Genomic DNA, 13,637 nt, shown 5'->3' with positions numbered 1-13,637 from the left:
GGTTCATCACTATCACAAACTGTGAACCACCAGACATCTTTCATATGATGAATTATTTCTGAGGTTGTTTTTTTTATTACTGTATCAAAGATTTAAATCATATCACAACAATATTTCACAATTTTTTTTACTGCACTAATTAACATACCAACCCCACTGTTATAACCCAAGTGAGACAGATGTCGAAATGTGTATATTCATTTGTGATTAATGTTATTGAATAAACTTTTTAGTGCCTGGCTGGGGTACAAAGCAATGTAAAACATGTGGACTAATATAAGAGAGTGGAAAGATCACAGCCCGCAAAATACACCTATACAAGGAGAACTGAGTGTGGACACAATAGCCAGAAGCCAACAACTAGTATTTTCTCTTTACCATGGATAGCTGTATCTTATGCCTTTTTGTTTTGTCAGCCCCACCCCCCACTGAATTCATTCTGAACCCCTTCAGCCTACATAGGCGGACCGCCAAAGGGTGTCAGCCATTTGCTGCTCGGTTACTGGGTTGGGTAAACTCTAGTAACACAGCAAATTGCAGGTCTGTCCTACCTCTTGTAACACAATCTTAACCTGGTCTGTAACTGTTACAAAAGCCCACAATCATACATTATCTCTAACTGTCAAAATGTCTGTGAATGTATTACCACTGTTCATTTAATGTAACCATGTGTCACCATAACTCTGTCACCCAGGACACACGTGAAAACGAGAGGTAACTCAATGTATTACTTCCTGGTAAAACTGTTGATAAATAAATAATATCCCTTTTTTTCGTGACCTGAAACTGGAGGGTGGGACGATCAGGGGAAATGCGAAGTTCTCTCTCACGGAAAGGGTGTTGGATTTTTGGAATAGCCCCAAACAGAGGCGGTAGAGGTTAATACAGTAAAGGAATTCTCGGGATAGACACAAGGTTACCAAAGGATCTAATAGAGTCTGAGGTTTCACAAGTAAGAAAAGTCGGGCGACTGAGTGGTACAGTGGTTCTTACCTGCCCTCAATGCCTGTTTCAATGTATGTCATTGTCAAATCACTAATTACAGCAACAATCACATATTTTTGCCCTTGTAGCTCAGCCACACTATTATTAGCTCCAGGAACTCTCCGGTTCCCCAAATACTCACCGGTGAAGTTACCGTTGTTTCTGCTGGGCGTGTAAATGGCCGTCTAATAGGAAGTTGCAAGTGATGGCGTTGCAGATTCCTATTGGGCACCCATTTTATTTCGCTGGGAGAAGAAATACACGCAAGTATCTTGGGAGCCGGGGAGTTCCCAGAGCTTAAAAATAGCTTGGTTTAGCATCTGGGGAACTCCTAGTTGCAACCATGTTTAAAAAAATTATATCAGTCAGGATTCCTGTTTTAAGTGATGGAATGTGAAAACTCACAGGATATTTTATGAAAGTCTGCTGGATTTAAAACTTTAGGTAAAACGGTGCAGCAAAAAATACAAATGTTTTTAATACGGTTTTGTGCTGGGATAGTTTGGTTAATGATCCGATATTGATTTATTTATAAAATGTTTTACCAGGAAGTAATACATTGATATGCAGTGTTTGTGATTTGTGGCGATTGCTACAGCACATCTGAAGAGACTTGGGAATTAAAAGCTACTTACTTTAAAGCTCCTGAAAAACTTTAATGTTGGCCAATTAAAAGGTACCACTACCTGCAACGAGTCCAGACTTCTCAGACTCAAATAGGTCCATTTGAACTCTACAATGTTCTGACTTATTAATTGGATTTCCAAAGTGTTCCAAAAACGTTGCTCGTTTTAACATTTGGAGGGTACAACTTGTGACTGTAAAGTTTTTTCTTCTCTAGTTACTGTCCCATTTGTCTTGTAAATCTGGACACAAACGGCTTACATATTCTAGAGCATTTTTACCAGCTGACATGCAGACTCCTGCTTAGCAATGGATAACGCTTCTTGATGCCCCGGGATAAGCTGCTCTGGGAGGTTTTTCCGAATTCTAGTTGATCGGTTACCAGGGCCTGGAGTCCGGAGAAGCACGACATTGTAATCTCTGTTATGTTTTATTTATGGGGAGTAGTGCAGCAGATAGGGTGTTAACAAACAAAGATGATTGCTTCAGGGGCATTCTCTAGTCCTGAGGTAATTAAGACAAAGTAGTTTCACTGGTTGGGGATTCAGACAGCAGACAACCTTTTGTTTGTTAAAAAAAAGAGATCAGCAGCAGCCGGGCCAAAGGGCTTAAGCAAAAATAACATAGTAGCGTTTGGTTTTAGTTAAAGGTGCATCATTAAAACAGCACTGAAATAAATGAAATCTCTATAAGTAACATAAAGCATTAAGCAGCAGTGTTATGGATATGTGCATAATTACATTATGGATACAAACGAAGGAAAATGACATTGTTAGGAGTAGACTGTTTCATGTTTATATTTTCATAAATTCTTATTACCAGAGGCAGATAAGAGGTTAAGATGCAAAACAGCAGGAATAGCGTAATGTTCATTTGCATCTGCAGCTAATATGTGGGTCTCTTGTACCAGTTCCATCCCCTATAAACTTTGGGAGATAAAGAGTAATCTGTGACACTTGATAAATAAAAAGACACACGTTTGTTTACATTTCTTACTGGGATGTAAAATAATGGCAGAGCTAATGTGGGCTGTATGTGTTTTATGGTTTGTAGGCGAGCCTAAAAGATCATGGATCATGGTTGTTGAAAGGATTTAGAATTCTCCATGTTTTTCCCTCAATAAATGATTAATGCATTAGTCAACAACTCACCAACATTCAAATAGTTCCAATAAATAGATCACTCACCTGAGGTTTTTTGTTTGTTTGTGACAAAGCCACACTTTACACTTGGAAGGAGACTGTAAAGTTTCCTTTTAACAACTATTAATAAATGGATGTCTCCAGTATATATTCTTACATGTGATGGAAGATAAAGACCACAGCCTCAATATGTTATGAAGCAGTTTTCCCTTTGCTCAGGCATATTTCAGCTTCATTCCAGTGAACGTCAAGAGACAGCATGAAGTTGTAGAGGACCTACCCTTAATCAGATGCTGTCTTCGTGGTAGTTGGTCACACTGTGGACTGTAATTCTGGCTTATCGTTTTAGTAGCTTCAGCCCACCCCCTCTTAATTTTTTCTGTCAGACCCAAATTCACTGGGAAAGATATTGAACTGTAGGATTCGAAGTATAAATAAATTATGGATCACAGAGTACCAACAGATTTCAGTTATTGGTCAGAATTACACACCAAAGGCTGATAACGCCCAATGTAATTAACAAGCTCACAACTCAAGGATGGCTGCCTGTTTAGTGCAGAAAATAAAATAAAGATATCTCAATCATTTTCAGGATTTCTTTATTATAACAACTACAGAGGAACAATACTATATATTTTTTAAGTACTGATACTATATTTTAAAATAGGGCGTATGTATCCTGTCTGTCTTCAAACATTACTAAGTAAAGAGTATTTATAGTGGGCTCAGTTTGACTTTTTCCTACAATTGGATTGTGTGCTGATGTGTGTAACAGATTGATTTATGTCTCTAAGTATAAGAATGGAGTACGTTTGACCTTATCGATAAGTCTTTCAAGTTATAAAGCAGCTCTAATTTCCTGGCTTCTTGTGAAAGGCTGTTTCTCTGCTGTGTGTTGCATGCCCGCAAACAGTGATATACAGTAGGGTTAGTGTGTACTGAAGGTTTAGCATCAAAGTCAATTATCTCCCATTAACATTAACCCCTTCAGTACTAGAGCTGTGCAAACTTTCCACCTATGTTCGCAAATTTGACAGGAAAGACTTTGCTGATATACTTTGTATATTTAAATAATCTCAGGTGCGTTCCCAGGTATCTCTCCATGTGCTGTAGAGAGGAGTATTTTGGGAGGCATATAAGTGAATGAATACTGTACTCTCTTCCCCCCTCTAACAAATACCTTATTTCAGGGTAGTATCCTCTCTGGCTTAATTGAAAGTTTAAACTCAAATTATAACTTTCACTTTGTTTTTATCAATTTTGACCAAACATTTAAGGGTAAATGGTTTTATCGAATTTTCTAACTTTTTGAGAAAGTTTGGGCAAAACAGTCAAAGCGAATTTGGACAAGTTTGAACATCGCTATTCACCACCAGCAGGCCCTGCAATGCATTGCTTTGCAGTGAAGGGATTAGCATGCTGCATTGTATAATGATGGCCTCTTAAAATGTCTCAATCTCTCAAAAATGTATACAAGCCCACGAAAATATGGAGAGATGTGAGGCCATACTTATGATAAAACTTACCTATACAGTGACATGCTAGGTCTGAATTTTATCCAAATGTAGATATAATTTTACATGCATATGTCATTGTAATATATTTATCCTCCTTACAAGAATACTTTCCCTTTGAGAGCTCCCCCAATCCATGTCTTTACTTACATAAAGAGATATGGCCCATTTTCGATATGTTATAAAAAAAATCCATCCAAATGAATGGGGCTAAATTCTTCTCCAGCTCAGGAAAAATGACTTCAAAGCATATTGAATAATGGACACAGCTTTGAATATGCTTTTAAGTGAATATAAGGAATATTGTTGTGTAATGAGAAGTGTCTATGCACCTATATCTTCCTTTCTTTTTGTAACGCGTTCTCTGATGTTATTCTGTGCCACTGATCGGGGTGCTGATAGGAACATTAGGTTCCATGTGGGATCACATCTACCATACATTTTGGAAAGTTGTTTGCCCGCTGCATTTTGACACCTCTTAAGATATCGTAACCACATTTTGCATGATGGTTCCTGCGAACAAGGAGCAGGTTTTTGTCTGTTTGGATACAATTGGATACATTCTATTCTTCATTCTATGAGTTATTACAATTTCTCCAATTCAGCCACTGGGTGTTGTACGTGGTAGGCTATATATCTGGCACGTGACATCATACTGGTGACCTCATAATGGGAGTCAGATAGCTATAACGTTTTCCACAGAAAGCAGACGAAGAAAGGGAGGAAGTCAGGTGACACGTGAGGAGAAAGTAAGAATGCTGGATAAGGAGAGAGGCAGAAAGAATTGGGGACATCATAAGGTATTAAAGGAAAGTGATGGGAGAGAGAGAGATGGGGGTGGGGGTGAGGAGGGAAGATAGGGGGCTGAGAGGAAGAGGGGAGGGATGAGGTTGGTTTCTTAGAATTCACAAGCCACGCCGGGTACTTTCAGCTAGTTCATTTTTATGTGGACGTGGGCAATATAACATGTTTTTGCCACACTGTGGCCCATGTTGAAATTAATACTATATAACTTTGCAGAATCACAAGGTATATTGCAGCCTGTCTACCATACAGTATTAAAGTTTACAGGAAACAGATACTTATTGCATAAAACCAAGTATTTTACCAGTGTGTGTGTATTTATTCCAGCAGCCCACATCATGATTGTGTTCCAAAACATTTCATCCTTTAGACACAGTATTATGAATATTTTATTGGTGATGAACCAAAGAAAACAGAAAAGCAAAAGCATTTTTTTTTAATCCACTTGTATTAACAAAGAAAACAGGAACAGTTTTGAGATCATCAAGTTAAATGTCCAATTTATTTTTATAACTTGAAACTGGAACAAACTTTGTTTTGAACGAGCGTACAAATGAAATGATAGACACATGCCGAACTCAACATTGTGACAGTAAGGGAAAGAAAGAGGCCAAAATCTTGTACAGAGAAGAAAAAAAAGAACAATAAATATGTCACTAAAGCCATGTTGAAATGACCTCCAGCCGTCCCAACATTTTATCCATAATAAAAAAAAGTGCTCTTGTTTTTTAAACAGAGCGCAAATACCAAGCAATAATAAATAGTTCCAAACTTGTAGTAAAAGACGAAAACCTCCAAGTAAACAACAAAAGCTCATACAATAATAGAAAAAGGTAATAAAAATATTTTGCCTTGCCGTACAAATGCAAACAACTTAAGTGACGTTAACTTTGCTTTGCAGTTCTAAAATACAAAGAGCACCATAACGACGACTCTGCCCGTGATGCACAAAACCTTGGACTGTCTTTTATTGTGGGCTGCGATGAAATTTGGATAACCATAATGGAAACGTTCCTATAGAAAGTGTGGGGATAAGGTGTCGGAATGACAGCTAACACATTGTGCTTATGGTTTAGGGTAGATAAGGGGTACAATTCATTGATTCCCACCGTATATAGCAGAAACACAACATTTGTGCTTTTATTATCCATTAATAATTTAAAATATGCGTTAAGTCATTAACCGCTTGGTGCCGTAGGTATGCAATGCCTTGCAGACTGGCAATGAAGAGGTTATACAGTTTGCTGGTGAATATTATCAAGTTTATTTCAAACTAACGTATCATTTTATAATATGACTTTTCATTAGGATGGAAAGATGGTCTCGTATTTGCCTGGGGCTGCAAAGCGTTCTATATGGGCAATCTTTCCTAATATGGCCTGACCTGGAGGAACATACTGACATTAAAACCTGACTTGCTTCTTCCATTAGATATCAATTTTGGCTTCCTCAGAATTGCTTACTCCGAAATACAAATGTGATATGTTTGCCAAAAAGGAACGAATTTCATCTCAGCCCATCAAACATTCAGGAGTTTATGGAATGTACTAAAAGAGTGAACAGCAGCAAAGCAGAAACAACATGGATTGGCAAGACCTGTATACAGAATAGGTCCTGTTCTAACAGGGGGTGGGGGTGGGTAATGTCTGTGCCTGGACCACTAGGTTTATTAATGCATCTGCAACTGTATTTAAAGTAAATCACTCAACGTGTCTTTGTGTAACAGTTCTTAGGAAGCGGGATGTGGGACTGATATCTCGTTCTTTGTAGGGGATTTTCCTGGTACAGTATATTATAAAGGACATGTGTGGATTGTATATATATATATATATATATATATATATATATATATATATATATATATACATATATACATATATATATATATATATATATATACATACACATATTTGAAAAAAACTGATAGTTCATTATACATGAATATCTAATCCCAATCAGTTCATACCTGGTAAGTCCTTGATACAAGGTCCAGGCACCTAATGGGTTGTTACATCCCTGTAGGAACAGTACTTTTTTGTGGGCCAATACAGACAAAAAAAATGTACAACAAAAATTACTGGTGAACAAAACATTTAAGAAATCTGTTTTGTTTATTTTACCAAGAAGTTGTTAAACAACCATCTTTAATTTCTGTACAGTAGGACTTAAATTACAAATTATTTATCTTTTCTTTTTTTTCCTTTTTTTTTTTTTTTTTTTGCAATATTTTATCCTGCCAAATTAAGAAAATATACTATGGCAGCATGTATTTTTTTTTTTCAAATTCACTAACAAAAAGGTACATTTAATCCTTTTAAAAGGACAAGCGTACAGTTAAAAAATTACAAGCTCCAGTAAAAATACAGCAAGTGCCTACATTATGAGAACCAACTGATATCAATATCCAGAGAGGGAGGAGAGAAATAAGAACAGGTCAGAAATGTGATTTTTTTTCTGCAAAGCAATAACAATATTAAGCACTTTTTTTCTACTTTACTTTTTCTACATGGTGTAGCAATCACCTTTTAATCCCCAAATACAAGTTTCTATACATTTTGAAATAAAAATTCAACACCCAAGGCAGGAAAAAAAAAATACTAAAACTCAGACTTTACAATTACAGTGACAAGAACAAATTTATAAGACCCACCATTTAAATTTTACTGCAACATTTTCAAGGAAAAAGATTTTTTTTCTGGTTTTGTAAAATGCCTGGGCATTCTCCATTATTACAAATACTGGTCCACTTTTACAGTAATCAAGAAATTTTAATATATATAATATATACTAAAACCCCGTCACCAAAAGAAAAACAATATACACATGGCCATTATGGCATTTTATAACCTATTAAGCAAACTTTTAAAATAAATGATCGTCCAAACACACATACACACAATTATTTCTTTTTTTTTTTACCCTTTGTATGTATTCAATACTGTAAACGTATTTTAAGACAGAGTGCACTAAATTTAACGTTTAAAAAAAAAAAAAAAAAAAAATAGCCGTTGTTCCTGAATTGTTTTTTTCCCCCATTCAACGATAACTGGTAACTTGTGTCATTTCAGTTTCAATTCAGCAGTAAATAATTTTCATTCCGTTTTCTAAGCAGCGTTGTCCTGAAAAAAAAAAAGCTGAGAATAATTCAGCTAGTGAACGTTCGAAGTTGTGCTGGGTAAACATCTTCATTAAATTGGGGTTTATGGCATTATTGTGTCCACTATCTTCAACCAGGAATCTTTTTTTTCTACGTAAATGTGGCTTTTTTTATACAAGAATGTACTTTTCACGTGTTACTATTTTTAAAAGTCTTTTTTTTTTGTTTCACAAAAATGTTTTGCATTTGTCTCGAAAGACTCAATTAGGAAGATCAGTTTTCAAGGCACTCACAACAAATTGAATGGCAGTAGGCAAACCGTCCAATAAATTATATATATATATTTTTTTATAGTGCCAGTATTGTGAATGCCACGCTTAGCAACACTGGCACTTAATCTCAGCTGTTCCCTTTATAAAGTTCAACCCCGCAATGGGTTTGAGAAGAAGAATATGCTGTAATTTCTTGTTCAGAAGCCATTGAAAAGAAAACTGGAGTTTTAAAGTGCGGTCAACATAATTAAAACGGGTAACCTTTTGCTCTCTGCTGTCCTCCTGGTGCACGCAAAGAAAAGAAAAAAAATGGAAAAAGGATCTTAAAGGCAGGTGTCATTATTGGAACTTGCATCATTTAGAATAAATAACCACATTTTTCAATTCAATTCAGAATCCACAGTACTTGAAATAAGTAGCCAATTACAATAATGTATGTGTTCAACTGCAATAATAACCCTTCAGCCTCTCAGCACTGAAAGGCCCATGTTGCACTGAAGGCCCTTTCAGTGTTGAAAGGGTTAACAGCATTTACCTGAATTTGAAACAGCTGTTTCCATTATGAGATCATATTAAATATTTCAAAAGGGGGTTCTTCTCCACTACATATCATGTGATATTTCCATCCTTTTAGTACTGCATGCTGTTTGCTCTTCTGGTGTCCATGTGACCAGCGTTATATACAAGGTCCATTACTATCATGTAAAATAAACATTCTATTGTTTAATGTTGCAGCCTTTAGTAAAACACTCTCCGTAAGGATTGTGACTGCTACACTGCAAAATTCATAGTACGAAAGGCCTCGGATTTGAAGTGACATCTTCACTGCTACGTATGAGATCCAATTATGTAAGACAATTAAGTGCTTAGAATTTAAAGATTGTAATCCGCTGTGTAAATTCTCTCTGACCCTTATCTTTTAGAAATGGCAAGATAAAAATCATATACAAATAAAATCAAACAATTGATGGCTTCTTTGCAAGAAATTACATACGCTTAGCTTAAATTCCAGAAAAGTAGCAGCCCAAAAAAACGATAATTTAAGATATGATTCTCCCCTACAAGGAAAATGATCTCAGACTACTACAGGGGAAAATAACTCCCTTTTGATCTAAAGGGGAGTGTAATGCACTGTTTTGCAATAAGATGCTGGCCCCTTCAGTACAAAAGGGGTTTTAGCAGGGATACTTAAACTAAGAAAATAAATTGAAACAGCAAGAAAAAAAAAGTACCTGCACATGCCAAAATTACAAAAAGAACCCCCCTCCCCCCCCCAATAAATACAGAAATTATTGCACAGTTAAAAGGCTCCACAAATTTTACTGCCTTGTTCAACCCTCAGGTTTAATAGAACTTTGTAGACACAGGTTATATTTTAAGTGCCACTTTGCGACACCTAACATATTTATGCTAAGTTATGGTTAAAGAGGCAAGTTAGGTCAGCTTTTCTCAGTTGGCAATAGTTAAATCTGTACAACTTAAATGGATACCTAGACCCCTGATTTAACCCATTAGGGGGCCTTAACTTCTTTCTGCCTGCTCAATTTTGACGTCATTTGTCAGCAAGTGTTCTCCATGCCACTTTTTCATGTGTTTCTCCAGGGTGCTGTAAACACTGAAGGGCATCTGGCAAATGTCACAGCGGTAGACGTCCTTACCTATCTGGCCATGTGTTTTCATGTGGCGCGTCAGCTTGCTGCTCTGGGCACATGCATAGTTGCAGAGCTCGCATTTGTAAGGCCGCTCTCCAGTGTGGCTCCGGCGGTGCACCGTGAGGTTGCTGCAGTTCTTAAATACTTTGCCACAGAACTCGCACGTGTCGCTCCTCCGCCCTTCTTTTGAACTAGGTCGACCAGGACCAGGTCCGCCTATGTGTGGAGTGCTGCCCCCACTCCGCCCTGAGAGACCCCCGTCCAGCATGTCACCTGGTGGAGTGGAGAACCGCAGGCTTCCATTTTCTGAAGAGTGTTCAGAAGACGTTGCAAAAGGGGATTGTCGTGAGTCTGTGAATCCTAGAAACGGGTCCTTCATGAAGTGCCGTGATGCTGCATACCCTACCAGCCACTGAGAGTAAACGTTTTCGGAAGGGATTATTGTTGTTGGTGGCAAGTCCAAATCTTTTTCTATCTTTATCCTTTTCGATGAGTTGTTTAGTACAGAGCTAGAGATGGGCATTGGTTTCCGTGGGAACAAGCCTGGAAAGGGTTCACCCGAGCCAAAATTTCTTCCATTGACCGTCGCTTCCTCATTACGGATAAGTTCTCTCTCCACTGCCTCTTCGTCACCTGGAATCCTCCGACATAAGTCTCGTGGATCAGAAGAACGCTTCATGAAATGACTTCTCTTCTGCTTCTCATGGAGCATGTCATTGTATTGATGGATTCCTCCTAGGTTTACATTCTCCATCACTTTTCCAAGCACAAGGGATTTCTCGTCATGGAGTGGCTTCGCACCATTTTCACGGTTACGACTCATTTCAGAGTCCATGCTGAAGCTTGACTCTGGTCTACTTTCGTTCTCCAGTTCCTCCTCCTCTTCTTCCTCTTCCTCCTCCTCTTCTTCATTTTCAAGGCCTAAAGAAGGGTCACTCTCATTCCTAAAATCTGTCTCGTTGGACTTAATTCCTTCTCCTGTTAGCTCACTTGTGCCTGGCTCTGGTGAACTTGTTGTGGACAGTCCATCATCAGACCTGCCAGTCATGGAACCAGCTTTGTGCATATGTGTTTTCATATGACGTTTTAACTTGCTTGCTTGGGAACACGCATGATCACATAGTTGACATTTATAAGGTTTTTCTCCGGTGTGACTACGGCGATGCACTATAAGATTGCTCTGAAACTTGAATGTTTTCCCACAGAATTCACAGGACTTGCTCTTTGCCAGGGGTTGTGGCGGAGTAGTACTGCTGGGGGGTATGGGCGGCAATGGTGGAGTACTCATAAAAGGTGATTTAGGACTTTGCTGAAAGGGATTTAACAGGCGATGCATAGGGTTGCCACGGTTTGGAGAGACTGGAGGAGGAGTGGAGTTGTTTCCTGCCAGTTCTCGTAGCCTTCGGGAAAAATCCATTGCTGGAGACTCAATTGCCATGTGGTTTAAACGCATAACTCTGTCAAAGGCACTGGGATGCTGGGCGACTAACCCCATTTCTTCGGCACTAAGGCGATGCGGGTCCAAATGGTGGCGGGGGGGTGGGCTGAAGAGTGGCGGCGTGTTAGGGAGCCGAGCCTCACCAAAGCCTGGATGTTCACGCAGAATGGGTCCTGTCATTCGTAAAAGATTAAAGGGGTTGCCGTCTCCTAGAAAATTCATCAGGGGGGATGGTGCAACAGTCTCCGGTCCCAGAAGGGGAGGGATAGTGATACGTGGAGTAAGGGAGCTGTTAGATGGGCTGGTTTCCAAGTAGATGCGAAATCCGTGTGTATTCTGAGCATGCTGAAGCAGGAACCAAGCACTGTTGAAAGGCTGCTTGCATGTTGTGCAAATATAGCTTGAAGGCTCATCTTTACCTACACAAGAAACAAACACAAAAAAAGGAAAACTATTAAAACAATATATTGCAAACCACACAGAATTTTGCTGGTGTAATATATTATCTACAGAATAATTTCATATTATTGAACTGACTGACCAAAGAGGTGGAGAATTGATTTCTTATAATTCTTCATGTTTTGTGTTGATTTTTTGGTTGGTACAAAACATTTTTCTGACTCTTCATTTTACTTACAATTTGTAATGTGCAGCACAGTGCAGCATATGGTATTGAATGTTTGCTACTGTAAGATTCCTTATCATTTATTTGTTAACCACTCTTATCGGGTAAGAGTTTCAGAGAATATGTGTGTGGAAAAACATTTCAAGATCAATAGATGCTTCAATGAACTTCACCTTAAGACATTTGCATTGATTTTTTAAATATACTGCAACTGCATAGCTATAAAAACGTAGTTTTGTTACATTTGACATTACGGCTTATCTCGCTCTATATATTTGTACAGTTTTATTTAACAACACGCAGGAGCAAAAACAAGACATGCTAAGGTTTACAACGTGGATCATGTTAATATTTGGTAAGAGATGTGGTCGCTGCATTTACAAATGCAAAGTGTGTGCGTGCGTGTTAAATTCAATACACTCCAAAACTGCTGTTTGGGGCGTTTTCAGCCGAATGTTCCCATTTAAATTATTAAGCCTGAATGGCCGCTTTGGACACACACTTTACCCTATATGTCTCAAGGAATATAAGTGCAAGATTAAAAAAGTACAATAAAATAACAAAAATAAGAAAACCCACCAATGTAAAACAAAAAGAAACAAGACAAAAACGGAACCCTGTATATTCTAAGACATCAAAATATAAAATACAGTTTCTTCACTTACTCAATCTGGCTATTAGTATGAGGTTTTAGGAGCGGACAGTAATTAAAAGTTGTTTTTGTACACTGAAGCTTGATTATTATTTTTTTTTTAATGATTTTGTGGGGAAAAAGCAATTCTGACAAATGTTCAAATCCTCACACATAGGAATTAGTTATATACAATGCATATGTAAATACATATAAAAGTAAAAATGGTTCGGAGAAGATTTTGAAAGTCTACACACCCTACAATTGAAATTGTAGAACAATATTTGATTTCACCTGCAACTTCACAGTATTCACAACAATGTTCATCTCCTCACTGTGAGTGCAGAAACTGGATCCATAATCCCTGACCGAGCTTCACAAGAGAGACAGGTACAGACAAGATAATTCCACAGTCGTCACTTTCAGGAGCTGAGAAAGCCCATGGTACTGCAGGAACTCATTCAACAAACATTATTTTAAACTTTAACCCCTTTGCTTCTGACCCACAATGCAGAGTGTTGCAGGAACCTACAGTAGCCAAGAGGGGCAATCAAGGAACCACCCAAAACTAAAAGCTGGTCAATTAAATTAAGGGACGTAGGTAAAACTGGTCAAAATGTCATCCTCCAGGAATTGATCAGGATGGCGACCCCTCTCAGGCCTATACAAATTATATTAAGCGGTTGTGACTAGTACTTTATAATATTACTAACTTGAATACATTGCTGACATATTCTACTTGTTTCCCTGTTGATACATAATTTATGTTCACTTCAACATACACAGACTTCATGAACTTGTAAAAACATGAAAAGTTCCATTCAGGTAAGCCTGGGTGTTCTACTTAATTCAAC

The 13,637-nt window shown here is 37.9% G+C and overlaps 1 protein-coding gene across 6 annotated transcripts in view; it reads right to left on the bottom strand.

Moving 5' to 3' along the window:
* Positions 1-5,551: 5,551 nt before the first annotated feature.
* The window catches only part of BCL11B (BCL11 transcription factor B), a 103,248-nt gene continuing 95,162 nt past the window's right edge, over positions 5,552-13,637 (bottom strand). For 4 of the 6 annotated variants that reach the window (XM_075614404.1, XM_075614401.1, XM_075614405.1 and 1 more), the window contains one exon: positions 5,552-11,946. In XM_075614404.1, the coding sequence (XP_075470519.1) occupies positions 9,959-11,946 (1,988 nt within the window). In that variant the 3' untranslated portion in view covers positions 5,552-9,958. The remainder of the gene's footprint in view (positions 11,947-13,637) is intronic. The other 2 variants (XM_075614403.1, XM_075614402.1) reach the window with 2 other exon arrangements.

The sequence above is a fragment of the Ascaphus truei genome, chromosome 9 (genome assembly GCF_040206685.1).
Source record: "Ascaphus truei isolate aAscTru1 chromosome 9, aAscTru1.hap1, whole genome shotgun sequence".
Lineage (NCBI taxonomy): Eukaryota > Metazoa > Chordata > Amphibia > Anura > Ascaphidae > Ascaphus > Ascaphus truei.
This window is presented reverse-complemented; position numbering and strand designations above follow the sequence as displayed.